This window comes from Bubalus bubalis, chromosome 10 (genome assembly GCF_019923935.1).
Source record: "Bubalus bubalis isolate 160015118507 breed Murrah chromosome 10, NDDB_SH_1, whole genome shotgun sequence".
NCBI lineage: Eukaryota > Metazoa > Chordata > Mammalia > Artiodactyla > Bovidae > Bubalus > Bubalus bubalis.
Window position 1 is genome coordinate 35,762,019 of NC_059166.1, and position 18,593 is coordinate 35,780,611.

Sequence of the window (18,593 nt, forward strand, 5' to 3'; positions counted from 1 at the left end):
TTGCTTGTGTCAAAGCAAGGTTGCTGCCCAACAGAACTGCCTGGACATTGCTCCATATGACAGCCACACCCTTATTTTTGTCTCTTGGTTTTCCTTCTTTTTCACTGTCAGGACCCAATTTTTGCTAAATGGTTGGTTCTTTCAAGTCTAACCATGGCAGGAGATGTCCTTTCCCAGAGCAGGATGACGCCTTGATTCAAGAGAGGGCAGATGCTGCCATCAAAGCTTTTAATAATCTTTTTGTTTTCTCAGTTTTTTAACTCTGGGAAAATAAAAGTAAAAATGCAAACAGAAGGGAAAGAGACAAATGTTTTTGCATTTTATTAAAAAGTGTTTATTTGTGGCTGATATTGTTATATGTTATATTGCTCTTGAAGATTATAAACCACATCCATGGTTTGCAGTATTATTTTCCTCTGGAGTTTTAACAAGTTTATTAAATAACACTTGCCCACATTTAGGTTGCTTAACTAAAGTCTTACTTCTTCCTGGCTTTAGTTAGATGAGATTCTTTAATATTTAATACCAATTTATTTAATTGAAATATAATGTAATCAAATAATGACAATTATTTGGCAGGAGTATCCCAAAAGAATACTATTATTAATTTTTTTTACTATTGTGTCTTATAATAAGTAATGATCATACTTGCCCTCGCGTTTCAAAATATTCAGATGTTTCTGAAAATACTGGACATGCAATAAAGCTGCTGGATGTCTTTTCTCCTTTGACATATCTTTTATTCCTTTATGATGCATAAGATCATAAATAATATATCCATTATTTATGTGAGAGGAAGTTGTAAGGTTTGTACTTAAAGATGTTACATTGTCTAGGCAGTGATAGTGTATTTTATGAAACGTTCAGAAAAACAAATGTTATACTATACTAATTTTAATCTTATTATTTTGTATGAGGTTATAATCTGATAAGTGTTCTGTTTTTCCCAGAAATAGATTTTTCAGAATCTAGGAATTTAAAAATATAAGGGGGTTTTCAAGGATTCATTCTATTTTCAAATTTCCTTTTATCCATCGACGGCTGCAGGGCAGTATCTTCTGTTCTGCATATCTTTTAATCTTGAAGTTTAGAGAATTGTCTTTTTTCTTTCTTTTCTATTTTTTTTTCTAAGTCCTACTCTTCACAAGGAAGCCAGAAGTGTGACAGGAAGGTGTGATTTTTAATTTACACCAGAGTCTCGCAAATAATGACTTTTCACACCCTGCTATTGCTGCTTAGCCTAGGGGAGGAGTTCTGTGGCTACTGTTGTCGTAGCAAATTAAATCCACTGCTGTAATTTGGAAAGACGTTCTTCTACATTTAACCCTTGTTTTCAATTTTCTAACTCGGTATTCTTGACTACTTATGGGAATGTGGTTTATTCCTTTGAAGTGTCCTTGTTTTTTAGAAAATTATTTTTGAAGTCTGTTATCTTTTCAGATTGTCAAGAATGAAAGGGAATCAGGTTCTCCCTTGCCACCATTCTAACTGCTGGAAATTGTAACTTATTCAAATACACAAAAATGAAGAATACAATAATATTTATTTGGAGAACTTCTAGCAATAAAATTTAAATACATGATTTAATGACTCTTTTTATCTTTCCTTGGGATTTCATTTCTGTAAGATTAGCTTTTCCCTCTGTTTTCATAGGAGAGTCAGTGTACAAAGAAATCTATATCGTTTGGTTTGAAAAATGAAATCGAAAGTAATGTTAAAAAGATTTAAATGTTTTAAGTTTTTTCAGTTTCTCTCCAGTCCATTAAGTCATTTGGATTGAACTATTAAAAAACAAAAACAAAAAACAGGATGGGCTGCCTAAGGGAGATTAGAAAAATTATTGCAATAGGCATATTTGTTTTAAGTTTTCAAATGGTTAGAAAAGAATAGTGACAGTATAACTGAATAGTTAAAGAATATATCTTACAAACAATATACCTCTTTCACTTAGAATTATTGACATATTGAATCATTTTCCCATTTTGAATCTACCAACTAATTTTTGTTAGGTTTTCAATCAATGTGCTAGATCGTACTAGTTATTTTATGAATCATAATGGTCTTCAATAAAGTTCTAGAACTGAGTGGAATATGTAAGAATATTATTGAAAGAAAGGAAACATTCAGACTCTTGAGAATTTCGCTCCTACTTGGTCCTCTTGCTAAAAGGAAGCAATCAGAAGCAGTTACAACTCTCTCTCCTGGATTGGGAGCTGCAAGGGGTTAATCAGTCTGGGTTTACTAGGTATCTCTGTCAGGCTTTTATCTGATCCTTCCATCCTTCCTCCCTTCCTCCCCTGCCCACCCCTTTTGTAAATGTCAACCACTTCCTGATAAGACTAGAGTGGTGAATTTCACACCTTTCTTTTCTTTGTGAAGAAACCTGGGTGTTAATGGTACAGGATTGAGTACCATTGTATGTCTCTAGCTGTCTGTTAGTAAACCTGAGGGATGCCTGTGGAAAAAAAGGAGAAGGTGAAGAAATTTGAGAAATGAGACTAAGAAATAGGTTCAAACTGGTCTCATTTTCAAAATGGGTATTTGTTTTATTAGCAACTTTTAGATGTGTATTCGGAAAACAATAATTTTAAAGAAGCTTAGTATTGAGAGCCTCAAAGAGTCTGCCAAGGAAAGGCTTAGACTGCTGATTGCTATAATTAAACAGAAGAACAACAGTCAGAAAGAAAAACTGAAGACTCCTCTTTTTATTCTACAGGTGTATTTACAGGATACAGCCATGGAAACTTGGTCAGTTGATCAGGTCTGCAGTTGGCTGGTGGAGAAAAACTTAGGAGAGCTAGTACATAGGTTTCAAGGTGAGTTGTTTATACTTTCAAAAATGTTAATTGAGCAGTCGAGATATTGAGTGTCCTCTGTCACTGATTTCTTTTTTCCTAATGCATGTGAACATTGATGTGGAGTTGCTACAGGAGGCAACTTTCATTTCTTTACCGACTGTAGCAGAGTTTGCATTTGACCTAGTATCCATGAGAAAATCTAATTATTTCAAAAAGAATTCAAAATAAATCTTGAGTTACTTAAAATACACATTTGATATATACATTTAATATTGCTTTTGTCCAGGAAGTGCATTTTTAGGCGGCTCTGTACAGTGTTGGATTTACAAGTATTGATTATTGCCTGGGAGGTACATTAAGAATACTTTTCCAAAAAGATTTTTTTTCCTTATGAAAACAATGGTAGAATCAGAAGAGGGGAGGCATTAATGTGAATGTAAAAAATTTTACTGTGACTCCATGTTGCAGTACTTTCTTAGGAACAGACATGCATTTGGAATTATGCAATATTAGTGTTCTATTTTTGCAAAAACACAGATAATTTTATAACTGCAGAGCACAAGTTTAGATGCTCCTTTTAACATGAGAAATAATTCTGCCTGCTCAGGGTGCCGTGTTTTACAGTATTTTACCCAGCAGACAGGTAGAGATTTTTTCTCTTTTTCCCAGAGGAAGAAGTAAGTGGGGCTGCTCTCCTAGCACTTAATGATCGGATGGTTCAGCAATTGGTAAAGAAAATTGGGCACCAGGCTGTTCTAATGGATTTAATTAAAAAATATAAGCAGAAGAGTCAAGAGCTGAAGTCCCCTGGAGAAACAGCCCCGGTCACACAAGCAGAGTAAGTGTTCATGAATGGCCTTATTTTTGATTCTGTGCTTTCCCTAAGATGGCTGTAGCATGGCATATGGAGTTTAAACTTTGTTGAAAATTGTGACCATTTTCAGCTTGTGTGTACAGTAACAGTTTTTGCAAAGTTTTATAAATCAAGATACCTTTTCTTTTAATGCACCAGGTTTTTAAACTCCAACTCCATTTATTAGGGAAGACCTATAAGCCTGAAGTTCCTGTATAGAAATCTCTGTAACAAGCAGTTAAAATAGAACACAAGCAGAAATGAATTCCTGAGCTTAGGTCTTAAAGCTAAGACTTGAGGAAGGCATCTTTTTCTGCTTCTTTGCTTTCCACAAAGCTATTTATGTGTGTATTTACTTATTTGCCCAGGATTCCTTACAGTAACTAATTTATATTCTCTTCCAGAGGCCTTCATAATATGAGTTGCTAAAGATTTTTGCTGCACTGGATTTCAAGAGTGTTCTTGGAGCACTGAATGCTGTGGTAGCATCCCAGAGAAGTCTTGTAGAAAAATTTGTGATGGTTTTGAGGTTATTTTTTTTTTTAAATCATTGACTTCTGCCATGAAAAGGAATGATAACAAAAATTATAAAATTAAAAATTTCACTTTATAATCTATGTCCCAGGATCATTCAGGCTTTCTGATTTGGATTTTTGATATTTGAAACTTTTTGCCAGATTTCTAAGTTTAAATAATTACTACATTCTGATTATTCATTAATTTTTAAAATAAGGTTATGATGGTTGATGAAATCCATTCCATGTTTTTACTTTATTTTTTTTTTCCAGAATATCTGTAAAACTCTTATGTTTCTGTCTTGCTTTTTTATAAGCAATGCAATGTTAGAGAGCTCTAACTTAGGTAATTTGATTTCTAGAGAATTTGGATATTTGGGACAAGGAGGGGGATAAGTCAGCTTGAAGGAATGGCCCACATTTGGTCTGGAGAGTCTACCATTTGATTTATTCGAGGGATTTCTTCTAAATGCTGTTTTGACACATCTGTGTAAAAGATCTGTGACTTTTGATGCAGTTCCCATTGTATGCCCTTACTCCTTTGCAGCACAGGGAGGGAGTAAACCTCATCTAGAGCTCAAAGTAATTTCCCAGCATTCTTGGGTCAGTTGGACTCTTGAGCTGGAAGTTCCCCTCAGTTGACTGGAATCTTGATGTTGCCTTAGACACAGCTTGGAAGAAAACTGACAGCCTTTTTTTCCACTGCAAAGCAGTTTAAAATGTTCTCTAGTAAATGAGAACTAACTGGACTGCCAGGAAGTCTGGGCATCATTCCTGGTCCTACCACTGACTTGGATTGATTGCGTTAAATGTTGACACTCCTTTTGCTTCATCTCTAGGTTGTGAAAAATAATACATACTTACTTCCAAAGTTAATCACACTGATGTTCAGAGTATCATAATCTTTGAGAAAATATCTCCTCCTTCTCCCACACTAAAATATAGTCTTTTGTTAAATATTATGCACTATTAATGTGGTTTATAAAGCCATTTTGAAATGTAACCATGACTTAGAACATTGGTTTTCCAGGGGCTGAGTGGGGACTCTTCATTCTACCCAGTAAATAGTTGACTCTAAGGTTTGTGCTGTTTTACATTCAGATTCAATTATTCTGGTGCAAAATCACAATTTCAAGTAGGTTTATAGGTTATAGTTAGTAAAAATGTTTATTGGCTATATTTGCTTATTGTCAAATATGTAGGCACTTTACAAATATATGTGGGAGTCATAGTAATAGAAAAAAATGTATAAGAATGTGCTATTTATTTAGTTAAATAATTTTAATAAGTTCTTAATAAAGATAGGAAATTTGGTGTAGTAAAAAGAACCCAGAAGCTAGGTATTAAAACTGGATTACGAATCTCTGTTCTGATATTAGCTACTCATCTAACCTTGGAGATTTGCTTGACTTTTCTTAGTTTCAACTGTAAAATGAAGTGGGTAGAATAAATGATGCTTAGGACTCCCTCTGAAGAGTTTATAAAGTGGCAGCCTAGTCAGAGTTTACAGATGGGTTCCAACTTGAGTGTAAATTTCATTTAGTGGCTAACAGTTGCCTGGTATGTTACTTTGAAAAAGAATTTACAGGCCACATATGGACAGGATACTTGGCCTCCAACTCAGACTTAGGCAGATGACAGGAATATATAACAGGAAGGAGTATATCCAGTTGCTTTTGTGTTGCTCTTGTTGAAGCCGGTAGAAAAATCACTGGACAGGAAGTTGGAAAGTTGGAAACCTGAGGTAATGGGTGCTGTTACTGAGTAGCTTGTGGAGGTAAGCAAGTTGCCTTCCTTTCACTTGTATCACTTAGAAGATGAGGGAGTTAGTGAAGAGTGGTTCAAAGATCATGAAATTCCACAAATAATAAAAGGTCCCCCTAGACGGCAGGGAAGAGAGAAAGGATCTGATATAGAGTTTCTTTTTTTTTTGCCAAATAATAATGTTAATCAACAAAGGTATATTCTGTTATTACCATTGTTTCATAAAGGAAAGGATTATCAATAATGCCATCTTTAAATGTGATAGATGAGTGAAAACAGCACAGTGAACTGGCATCATCCACCTCCCAGCATGTATCAACTGTTAGTGAGTGAGATAGCCCCAGAGGGTTTTTCTTTCAATCCTCTTAGTCATGACTCTAATGTGGAGCTTGGAATGGACACAGATCATAGTGTTTACTCTGGGCTGATTTATACCTTCAGAGTCACTATGACAGCAACAGTTGAATACCCTAGACCCACCTTTTCTTTCTTGGTGACAGGGATGAACAGCCCTCCAGTCCAGCCAGTGGTGGGGAGCAGATGCCATCTTTCTATCCAGCTGACAACCTTGGTAACGGATTAATTGACCACAGAGTACTGAAACAGAGGTGGGATGGACAACTTCTAAACATCTTAAAGCCAATTGATAATATTTGTCTTTATTTTTATGAGGTTTCATGTTTAAATGTATTTCTAAGTGGAAACTATTTGTTTTTCTGGAAGGGATTTTTGTAAATCAAGTGATGAAGGTATTTGGTAAGAGATGAAGGTCATTTTTTTTATCTTTGCATTGAACAAGTTAAGTTTTGTGATGATATTATGCATCTTTCAAGGACACGTTGTTAAGGAAAAAGATGATTTTTCTGTCATAAACTGTCCAGAGTGATTGGCAGTAGCCACAAAGATGGAATTTGTTCTGCAAATAGTGTCTTATAGAATTAGCTTTTTGCAGAGTCTTTTTTTTTTTTTTTTTTTAATTTGAATTAACAGTCTTGACCATTCCTGATGGAGGCACTGCTTTGTTAAACATTTCCTTATATCCCTACACTGGGTTTTATGAGCTGTAGTATTTCAACATATGGGCTACACTGGAACAGAGGAAAACTATATATCTAGAGAAACAGACCCAGGAATGTGGCACTAAAGTCCTGAGGGGGACTGTAGGTAAGATACGGTCCAAGAGTCATGGTAGTCAACCTAGCATTTCCCAGCCACCTGCCCTGTGCAGTTCAGGCATCACCCTGATACCTATTCTTTTCAGCAGCTGCTGAGCAAATGCTTTTCTTTGAGTGTACTGTCATGGAAAGGAGAGATGTCAGCTGGCACCATATAATCCGGCGATAGTCAAGCCAGAGTGTCATCCTTTATAGTTTCAGTTTCCATTATCATCTCATTTAGCCCACGCAGCAGTCCGGTCAGGTCAGTATTATTCTCTCTTTCTTGTGAATTGAGTTAAACTGAGATTTAGAGAAGTCAAGGGGCTTCTATCTAGTTTCCCAAATGGGCTCTTCTTGCCTCAGCACTGGATATACTGCCATCAGCATGGGAGTTCAGGGGACCAAAGGCAGCAGCCTTAGCCCCTGGCCGCCCAGCCCCAGCAGCCCTGTGAGTGAGTGCAGGGAAACCTGACACCTTTGATCAGGAGCTCTTGCAAATGGGCTTTCTCTCTGGGTGTCCTCTCTGCTCTCTTTCTCTCTCCACAACCTGCAACCTTGCACTCTCATCCCTGGGCTCAAAGGCTCCAGCTCTGTAAGTGGTAAAATCCATTTTCCTTCACACCATTGGCTCCCACTTGGGGGTGATGAACGAGGAGGTAGAGACAATATCCTAGGTAGGACTTGGTCCCCAGGGTCTTCCTGGTCTGAACTGTGGTTCAGAAGATGTAAATATGTTTTAATGGTGGCTTCATTCACCTCCTTTCTGTTCATGGGTGCTTGTAGATTCCCGGTGCCATCCTTTGATGTGGTTCCAGGCGTGTGGAGTCAGTCGGGAGTCTTCAACTACCCCTTCATGAAGCTGCCAAAAGTTGCCAGTCCCTTCTCTGACTGTTCAGTAGAGACAAGAAGAGCAACAATTAGCCCCAGCAGTCCAACCCTGACACCACTGTGAATCAGTATTCAAACCGAAAAATGGGAATAATAACCACAAATACTTCTGTCACAGGGCATAATGTGAGGACCATTATCTAAAGATAGATAACACCTGCTCAGTGCTAAGCACAGGAAGCCCTGGAAAGCACTCAGAGTACCACAGTCTACTCAGCATGGCTCCAGGGAGTAAGCTCACTTTGCTGAGGACCTCTTTCCTCTCCCTTCTTGCTGCCAGTGGGAGACGAGGATGCCCCTTTCTACAGGTTCTCTGGGTCCCTTCTTTTTCCTAAGCCCTCTGATGATATTCCACTTTTATATGGTCCTGCAATGCTGGCTGAGTCAGATTGTTATGCCTGTTTTTTCACATGGCTGATCAAAAGCACAACTGGTACTTCAGGGTATTTCTCATTCTTTACAGTGTCTGGCATGGAGGAGGAAAAAAAAAGAATTGTGTTAGAAATGGAGAAAAATAGGAGAGTTTGGAAACCAGAGTCTCATATCTTTCTTCTAATCATAAAATGTCTTCTAATCTATGTGCCAACCGGCTGCTCATCACAAGCACCACAGTTAAACATGTCCAAAAACTGAACTCATGTTTCTTGCTTTAGTGTATATATAAGTGTAAGAAATACAAATTCGCTAGAACCCAGTGACTGGGTTTGAGACACTGGTGCTGGAAAGCCAGGGGTCAAGCTGTCCCTCACTCTCATGGAGCCACGTGATGGCCATCTCCATCTCTCTTTTGCTTCCCTCATCTGCCTCATGCCCTTGCTTCTTCCTTTGAGGATGGATTTATCCTACTATTCACGTACACTCTGTCCCATTCAGACTGGCTGGCCTATGGCAGGCTCACCACAGCACTGCCTCCAGGACATTCTCCATGAAAAGAGCTCAGATCATCCCAGGTAACAGACTCAGCCTTTCAGTATCTGGCGAAGAGGAACTAGGGGGTTCCAGCGCAGGGCAGATGTCCCCTCCTGGGCAGTCAGCTATGTGTGGGCAGATGAGGACAAAGCAGAGGTACCTGTTTTAGATAGTTTTGCTCTGCTTCTGCCATTTATTCAGGGCTATGGAATGGGGAGGGATAGAAGATTTTCTCCCCTCCCACATCCTATCTCAGAGAGGGGCTCCATCATCCAGCCAAGTGAGTTAAAATCCGATCCCTGGTTGGAGAACTGGATTTGACATGCTGCAACAGAGCTCATATGCCACAACCACAAAAAGAAATCCTCATGTGGCAACAAGTATCAAGGATCCTGCATGCCACAATTAAGAACTAAGACCTGGCACAGCCAGATAAACAAATATTTTCTAAAAATCACCTATCTCCTGCCCTTCTGCCCAGGGTGCTATTCATTCAACAGGTGTTGACTTAAGAGCCTATTGCACAGTTCTGTGTTAGGCTCTGTTCTTCTCTTCCATTCTCTACCTGCTCATCATTGAAGATTCTGCTCAAAAATCCCTCTTTCTGAAGGAAACCACCCACTGCCCTGCCACTGATATTCCAGCTCAGGCAAGGAGCCCTTTTTCTACTGTGTAGCATCCTCTACACACCCCTTTCTTTACTTATAAGACTAGATAATGGAACTGATCACTTTAAAGTCTGTATTCCTGCCATAGAAGTGCTACCTGGGCAAAAGCCATACCCTTTTTCCCTTGTGAGCAGGGCATTTGGCATAGTACCTGGCAAACAGAGTTTTTATTTGAAATGAGGATGTATGGTCCAATGAAAGACTGAACACACCTTTACAAGACAGCATAAATATTTGAATAGCATCAATTTCTCTTTAGACATTTTTCATACAATTCCTGCTAAATGTGCTCATTTTTTGAACAGAATTAAACCCCAGGAGTTTATGGGCCACTCATACATAACAGGCTAGTAAGCTGATGTTTGGCTACAAGGCTTTCACGAAGCCATGTGCTTTAATGAGGTGGGAAAGGATGGTGGATCAAGTGCCACCTGGGGTGGGATCTCACACACCTGGGGTGGGAATCCGGACTGTTACTTGTTGTCCAGTGGGTCTCCGCACATTGTGTGATGGGAACCCCCACCTGCAGGTGTGATAACAGTGAAGGTACCTGGCAGCTGTTATAATCCCATACAAGGTGGCTGTCATTATGCTTGTGATAATTTCCCCTATGGTCCCTAAAAGGAACATGTGTTTTCCATCCAGATCATTTGCAGACAAGAAGTAAAAGAAGGCTCTAGAGGCAGGACATTCACATGACCTTGACTCTTGACACGATGTGTGTGTCCCAGTGGATGAATTCCAAGTTCCAAGGAAACACATGCTGCTGTGACATGAAGCAGCTTTCTTTGGTGATAGGTGATCCCATGCTCTTTACTGAATTGCTTAAATGCCCTTTCTTGATGGAAAGCTTATAAGGTCCTGTCCTCAGCATGTGTTGGCGATCGTTTGGAAAGATATTTTTTCTTTTACAACACCGTTCTTTATTTTTCCTCTACACTGTTCGAAACTGTTTGTTTCCCTTTTGGTACCTAATAAGGCATGAAATCAGATAAACAGGTAGAGGTATCCTAAATGCCACTTTAAAAACACTTGGCCTGAACTTTAAATATATGTGTGTGCAGATGTTTTGCTTCAGCCTTTGGGTGTAATTATAAATTAGTCACAATTTCACACATGTTTTAAAATTATTTTAATGATGACTTTTTTCTGGGTCTGGCTACTACTATAAAATACTGTAGAATGATCTTACCCACCTATGCTCAAGAGGGCAAATGTTAGTAGGTCCACACTTGACATACTGTTTGTAGGCAATGCCACATACACAGCTAAAATAAGGAGCAGCACCTTTGTGTGTGTATCTTATCCATCACATAACAAGGGGAGGTTCAAAGTACACCAAGTCCACCCAGGTGATGGGTGATGGACCCAAGTGATACGTTGTCACACTTAGCTGCTGAATCCCAGGTCAGTGAAACTAGAGTGCAGTCCTACATCCCTCATCTCCTACCCTACAGGTGTATAGAACACCCATGCCTAAGATTTGTGTGTTTTGGACGTATTACCTTCCAAGTCTAGTCCCTGACTGGACATTCCCAGTGTACAGTTCAGTTCAGTTCAGTCGCTCAGTCGTGTCCGACTCTTTGCGATCCCATGAATGGCAGCACGCCAGGCCTCCCTGTCCATCACCAACTCCCGGAGTTTATCCAAACTCATGTCCGTCGAGTCGGTGATGCCATCCAGCCATCTCATCCTCTGTCGTCCCCTTCTCCTCCTGCCCCCAATCCCTCCCAGCATCAGGGTCTTTTCCAATGAGTCAACTCTTCGCATGAGGTGGCCACAGTATTGGAGTTTCAGCTTCAGCATCAGTCCTTCCAATGAACACCCAGGACTAATCTCCTTTTGGATGGACTGGTTGGATCTCCTTGCAGTCCAAGGGGCTCTCAAGAGTCTGCACAGTGACCTAGTAAATGCTATAAAGCATCCCACAGTAAGAAAACCCATTTCCCTCTGTCTGGCTCAGAATTCTTTCTCTGTGTAACATCTATTAACATCACAGGGCCCACCTTAGGAACTGCTGACTTAATGATTTCTTACCTGAGTCAGGGTCCGTCCATTCATTCCATAGTAAACATTTACCCAGTGCTTACTGGATGCCAGGCCCTGGGAGGCACAGAGGATACAGTGGAGAGCAGAGCAGACCAAGCCTCCCCTGTCACAGAGTTCTCATTCTAATAGTGAGGAAATAATAAATACCTATGATATTACATTGTAAATATGTTTAAGTGCTATGAAGGCCAATAAGGTGAAGAAAAAAGGGGCAAATAGAGGAAATAGTGTATGTAAGTGCATGTGTGTGTTAGCTTCAGGAGGGTTTTCAGGGCAGTCTTTCAACTTTTGACTGGATGTTGCTTGAGCAGAGACCCAAATGAAATGAAATGAGGAACATTGGCTCATCAAGTTAGAACAGAAATTTCCTTCAGTGGAGGCTATCTGGACACAGCCAAACAGGAATTGCAGGGAAAACTAGGCTGTTGTGACTGATAAATAACTCTGACTCCTGCTCATTCTTATTAACTAATAGGATGTCTTCAGAGAGATTAAAGTAAACTTGATTTCTAGTCTCTTCTTCCCTTTTGTTCAGTCCAAAAGTTACTGAATATAAACCATGAACTAGATATTATATAGACAGTGGGTAAAGTGGGGGCAATTTTGTCCTTGCCTAGGGGAACTCAGATTCTGACAAGAAAGATACAGAAGTTAATAACTGCAATATTGAGAAAGAGACACAGAAATAGAAATGCACAGGGTATAGAAATAGCACAGAAAGAAAGATAAATGAGACTTTTAGAGAAGTAAGTATGGAGAAGGCCCCTGGGGGAAGTCTTCTCAAAAACTGAAGGCAGCGGGGTTGGGGGGGTGGATTTGAAACATAATTTGAATTTCATCTGAAGAAAAATGGAGCAAGAGAAGAAAAGAACATTTCTAGAAAAGCAAATACCATGTGCAAAGGTACAGGCACCTGAAATGGAATAGGACATTCTATTTGGAATATGTGCTTTTGGAATGTGAGAGATAGAGGCAGAGAAAATGGACTTGCTGGAAATGAAGAGGGGTGGTGTTAAGGAGGCGAGAAGCCCCTGTGCTGTGCCAGTGGACAGGACAGTGCTCTGTAACTGTGACTGTACATGAGAATTTCCTGGAGGACTTAAATGAAATAGATCAGGGCCCTACACCAGTGCTTCTCAAGCTCCAATATAATTAAAAATCATCCAGGAATCTTATTAAAATGCAAATTCTAATTTAGTAAGTCGGGAGTGGGACCTGAGATCCAGCACCAACAGGTGCCCTAAGTGATGCTGGTGTTGTCTTATGACCAGCCTTTGCAGCAGCAGCAAGGCATTTCTGGGTGTACAATAGATTAATAGAGGCTTGTGCCTCTCCAAAATTCATATGTTGAAACCCTAATCCCAATATGATGGTATTTGGAGGGAGGGGCTTTGGGGAAGTAATTAGGCCCTGAGGATGGACTCCATATGGATGGAATTAGTGTTCTTATTAGAGGCTAAGGGGCCAACAGGACTTCCCTGGTGGTGCCGTCGTTAGGACTGCATGGTTCCATTGCAAGGGGGTGTAGGTTCAATCCCTGGTCAGGGAACTAAGATCCTACTTGCTGTGGGTCACGGCCAAAAAAATAGTATTTTTTTATAAAAAGGAAAGAGATCAGAGAGCTAACTTGCTCTCTTTTTGGCATGTAAGGACGCAGTAGGAAGACAGTCTTCCTACTATATTCAGTAAACCAGGAAGAGCACATTTGCCAAGAACCCAGCTTTGCTGGCTCCCTGATCTGGAACATCCAACCTCTGTAACCATGAGAAATTAATGTTTGTTCTTGAAGCCACCCGTGTGTGTATGTGTAGTTGCTCAGTCAGATCAACTACATATCTGACACGTATCTGACTCTTTGTGACCCCTTGAACTGTAACCTGTCCATGAAAGTTTCCTGGACATTTTCCTGAAATTTTCCATGGACAGGCTCCTCTGTCCATGAAATTTTCCAGGCAAGATTACTGGAGTGGGTTGCAATTTGCTACTCCAGGGCATCTTCTCAAACCAGGGATCGAAACTGCATCTCCCACATCTCCTGCATTGGCAGGCAGATTCTTTACCACTGTGCCACCTGGGAAGCCCCTTAAGCCACCCAGTTTAATGCTACTTTGGTATAAATCAAGTTGCTTGAATCCTTAGAAATAGGAAACTTTTATTTGTATGAAGCTATATGGTTGAGGAACTGGCAAGTCACAGCCTAGATGGCACACAGTTGGGACAAGACTAAGTCAGTCTCTTTTTTTGGCCCCAAAAGTCACATAAAACCAGCACTGTGGGCCAGATTTGAAAAGTGAATTTTTCCAGGCTCATCCCTATTTAGCAGATGCTCTGAGAATATAAACTGTTTACATGAGGTCAGGGTTCAAAAGCCTAGTCATATACAGGTGGATTAATAAGAAACTGCCCTGAACCACCCGATTTTGATAATTATGAACTACAAAATTGTAGTACTGAACATTTTGCAACAACTGCATAGGTAATGTCTCATTACTTTTTCTTTTTTATGAATGAGAAATAAAAAAGAAAAAGAGGGACTCAGACATGATAGCTCTATGAGATATGTTTCTGTGACTGTCATGCTAATAAGTGTAAATATTGAGGGTAAGGTCACATTTCTGGGTCTTTGACCATCTGTCAATACCAAGAAGAATTGGAGAACAGGGAGAAATAAAAGATGTATTTATTTTATGCTTCTTTTCTTGATTAGTCAAACCCCAAAAGTTCCTGGCTCCTTGAATCTCTCACTGGCAACCAAGGACAGGGAGGATTTAAGAGGTGTCTGTCTGTCTGTGTTACAGCACCGTGCCTGATGCCAGCCACATCTCTACCTCTGCTTTCTGCTTGATTACATGTTCACACATGCCTTTCAGAAACTAAATTCCTCTGGAAATTTCATAGATTAAATGGCAGCTGTGATAGCCCAGAGCTATAAAACACAAATTAAAAGCACACATCAAATGATGAGAATGTGGAGCAAACATTTTCTGAATTACTCGTGGCTGCAGCTGAAGGAAAACAGCATTTCCTTCATAGTCCGTGCATGTCTTGCTGTGACATCGTTCTATATTTTCAGAGATGGCATCTCACCTAGCTCATTGACATGCATCTGTCTATTGGGCTTTTCAAAAACTTGTTTACTTTGTTTTCTTAGCAGTGGAAAGTCTTGCCTAGGTAAAGTAAGGCAGGTGATTCACAGAGTATGGCCTACTAACACAGAAGCAACATTTCTGTTGAACTTTGTAGTTTGGTGAACTTCGATCCCTGTTTTGAAGATATGTATTATAAGGTCCTTTCATGTCCTACAGTTAGATGACAGATGACAGCATCTTGAAACAGATGTCTATTCCTTCTCTTACTTGACTCCATTCTCTTCTTCTATGTTCCCAAAACATTGAAGCTTTTAGATGTGGTTACATGGTATTTAGTTTGATATGCCAGAGTTGATAATAGAAAACTGGGCACCCTGATATATACCATTTTCAGTGTAGAGTTTGCAAGTTTCTGTGTGGAAAAGAATAAAATGAATGTAGGCTTGTGGAACACAGTCTTTCCATTAAGTCCCTGGAGAGCACAGTATTTATCACTGCTTTTTCCTTCGATGCTGGGAATGCTACTACTGATAGAGGTGGTTCTTTACATATGAAGACCAAGCGTGGTAGTGAGAATGGCTGTTCTTCGCAGCAAAGGCTTCCACTTGTCTCATGCTCTTCTTCCTTAAGGACCGGAAAGCAATACCATTTTGCAGGACTAGAAAAGCATCACAGTCCCTCAGGGTAACAGATTATCTCCAAGCTGGGGACCCCTAGAGAAAAGTGTCATTTGTGGCCCAAATTTTAGGAAAGTAGACACGATGGCACCCTACTTCAGTACTCTTGCCTGGAAAATCCTATGGACGGAGGAGCCTGGTAGGCTGCAGTCTGTGGGGTTGCAAAGAGTGGGACACGACTGAGCGACTTCCCTTTCACTTTTCACTTTCATGCATTGGAGAAGGAAATGGCAACCCACTCCAGTGTTCTTGCCTGGAGAATCCCAGGGATTGGGGAGCCTGGTGGGCTGCCATCTGTGGGGTCACACAGAGTCAGACATGACTGAAGCCACTTAGCATTAACAGAAGCAGCAGACCTGATTCATGACTATGACGCCAAAAGTCAACCAGAATTCAGTTGAGTGTGACATGAAGTCTGCCCTTGGTTCTATAAAGAACCCACATGGGATGTAGCTAAAGCCTGGTGAGAAAACTTCTTTGGGAGGGTTTTCTCAATGGTGGTTGATTATTATGAAGTTTGCATAGTCTAATTCTTAGGTATCTTTTGTGTAAACAGAGGACTCTACTCCAATCGCCAGATCTGCCTCTCTTGCATTTGGGTCCCACACATTTTCATATCTCAAACTTGAGGACTTAGTGATATCACACTTCTCTCCGCTAGCACGTCAGCTTGATGCCTTCCTGTTCAATGGTTCCTTTATCATGGGTGGGTTGTTTTTAATATAATAGAACTCCCCTTTTCAAAAGTTGTCAATTTCATGTGTGAAAATACAAGTTTAGGCAATTTATGACTGTCTTTATCTGTCATAGAATGTTATATTTAATATTTTTACATCTCTCTCAAATGTTCCTGAAACTTTATATAACATTTTTGTTATAGAACTGTTCCTAAATAACTATATAGCAGTTATAGTTCTAGAACTGTTAAAGAATGGTTATAGAACTGTACAACAACTGTTTCATTTGACAATGGCATTAGGGAAATCAAAACAGGTAAGAAAGCAAGATATAGGTGAGTACCCATGGGGCCAGTACTGGACCAGGCCATGTGGGGGATTTAGACAAGGAAGACCACCAGAGAGTCAGGAGAGAGGGGAAGAGAATCTACCTGGGGAGAAGACCTAAGATGAACCTAGAAGAATGAAGTAAACTCAGGGCATTTGGGGTGAGAGAAACAACGGTTGACACATGCAAAGTGTGTCCTGGAGATTTAGAAGGCTTGAATCTTGGCTGGATCTGAGAAAAAACGTTGGATACTAGCTGATAATAAAATGGCACGCAAAATTGGACTATATTATGAGCTGTCCTAATTATTGAATAAGTTATATACGCTGGCGATAAAACAAGTAGTCCTTGCCCACATGTATGTCTCTCCTGCTCCCTACCAAGGCTCAACTTCTGTTTTCTGTATGTTGAGATTTTTCCTTAACAGGATGGAACTCCATTGGCCCTTTTCTGCATAGGGCCGTCTCGCTTATCCTAGGTGAGGTCCATATTGTCTGTTTCTTAGGAGTAAAAATAATTAGATGATTTTTCATTCTTATTAAAGTTAAAGTTTTACAGTCAGTGAGCTTCTTCCTGAGAACCTCTATCTCATAATTTTTTAAAAACATTTATTTATTTATTTGGCTGCCTCAGGTCTTAGTTGAGGTATGCAGGATCTTTGATCTCCCTTACATCATGTGGATCTTTTGGTTGCAGCACGTGAACTCTTGATTGAGACATGTGGAATCTAGTTTCTTGTCCAGGGATCAAACCTGGCCCCCATACACTGGGAGCACAGAGTCTTAGCCACTGGACCAACAGGAAAGTCCCTCATGATTTTTTAAAGTGGCACATATTGCAATAATAATATTGATAGTTATCAAATGTGTCAGCTTGAGTTTATTGTTAGTATCATTTTATGACAAATATAAAGTTTACATAGACACTGAGTGTTTAGTGCAGTAGACTCTGATTCAATTAGACTGGGAATCAGTCCTAGCCATTAACATGATTTAAAAGCTTTCCAGGTGATTGTACTATGAACCCAGGGTTGTGACCCATTGAATTAAAGATCTTTGTTTTCTGATATTATCTTGTTAAAGGGCACTGACTCTGAAGTGGAAACAGAAATATCAGCATTCTCTTATTTTGGGATTGTTTTCTGCTCCATGTTCTTACTTTGAGCTGACTTCTACAGTGTTCTGCTCAACTCTACCTCAATAATGATATGAATAATCATAACCTCAGAGTAAAGATTTTTAAAATACAATGCAAATGTTGAGTTTTAATATTTTTGTGAATGAGTAATGATTGTGCCTGCAGTTATCTGCACTCAATTAGAGTGTGTTTTTCTGATTCTAGTATTCTGTATAATATTAGTTTTGACTTGTGTTAGTTAGCATACTTTGTATTCTGTTCACTTCCAAATATCTTGTTAAGTTGTTTTAATGTAAAGAAAAGGAAAATTTGTTGTCTCTGATTTTGTCTAATTAGGAGCAAGATGGACTGTCTGGCGTTGATTGAGCCTATATGTGTCTAGTCACATTCTAGGCATTTGACAGAAATAAGAACATGATATATATATATAGTTCTTACTCTGATGTTGAAGAGAAAAGACATATATAGAGCAAGAAGATAAAAATTGCCTCAAGACCTATTTTATAGCATTGGAATGTAGAAGTTATCCATTGATGAGATACTATATAAGACTAGCAACCTCAAAAGTCTAAAGGGGTCATGCAGTTAAATAGACTTGAAATCCATAGGGAAAGGAGATAGATGTTAAAATGTTGTACTGAAACCAAATTTAATGCCTGCACAGTTACAGCACCTTTCAAAATCTTGGGAAGGCACAAAATACAGCCAATGAAACTTGCCATTACTTTAGAATCTTGGTCTAAGTAGATAAAGGAGAGATCATGGGAGAAAGAAATAAGAGAATAAGAAAGGAAATAGGGATTGTAGATGAGTAATTGCCCCCTAGTACCTTCCCAATAAATATTTGCTTGAATGAATGAATGAAATAAGAGGGGAACATATTGGAAAATAGTTTGGGCTGAGGCACTAATTTCTTCTGGGAATTGCCTGTTGCTGTATTGAATCAAGTGTTGAATTATCAGTGTGCTTGTTTTAGCTGGGACCTGTTTTCACCACCAATATAGTTATTGCCAAAGGGGAAAAAAGGAGAAAGATCTTAGCACGAAAAGAGAGCAGAATTCTTTCTCCAATTTCCTTTATTCCT

At 39.5% G+C, this 18,593-nt stretch overlaps 1 protein-coding gene across 5 annotated transcripts in view; it reads left to right on the forward strand.

Moving 5' to 3' along the window:
• Positions 1–2,352: 2,352 nt before the first annotated feature.
• Positions 2,353–18,593, forward strand: part of SAMD3 (sterile alpha motif domain containing 3) — a 42,365-nt gene continuing 26,124 nt past the window's right edge. For 2 of the 5 annotated variants that reach the window (XM_025294554.3, XM_025294548.3), the window contains exons 1-4: positions 2,409–2,537; positions 2,717–2,816; positions 3,468–3,636; positions 6,431–6,538. In XM_025294554.3, the coding sequence (XP_025150339.3) occupies positions 2,493–2,537; positions 2,717–2,816; positions 3,468–3,636; positions 6,431–6,538 (422 nt within the window). In that variant the 5' untranslated portion in view covers positions 2,409–2,492. Of the gene's footprint in view, positions 2,538–2,716; positions 2,817–3,467; positions 3,637–6,430; positions 6,539–18,593 lie in introns of all 5 variants that reach the window. The other 3 variants (XM_006069496.4, XM_025294550.3, XM_025294553.3) reach the window with 3 other exon arrangements.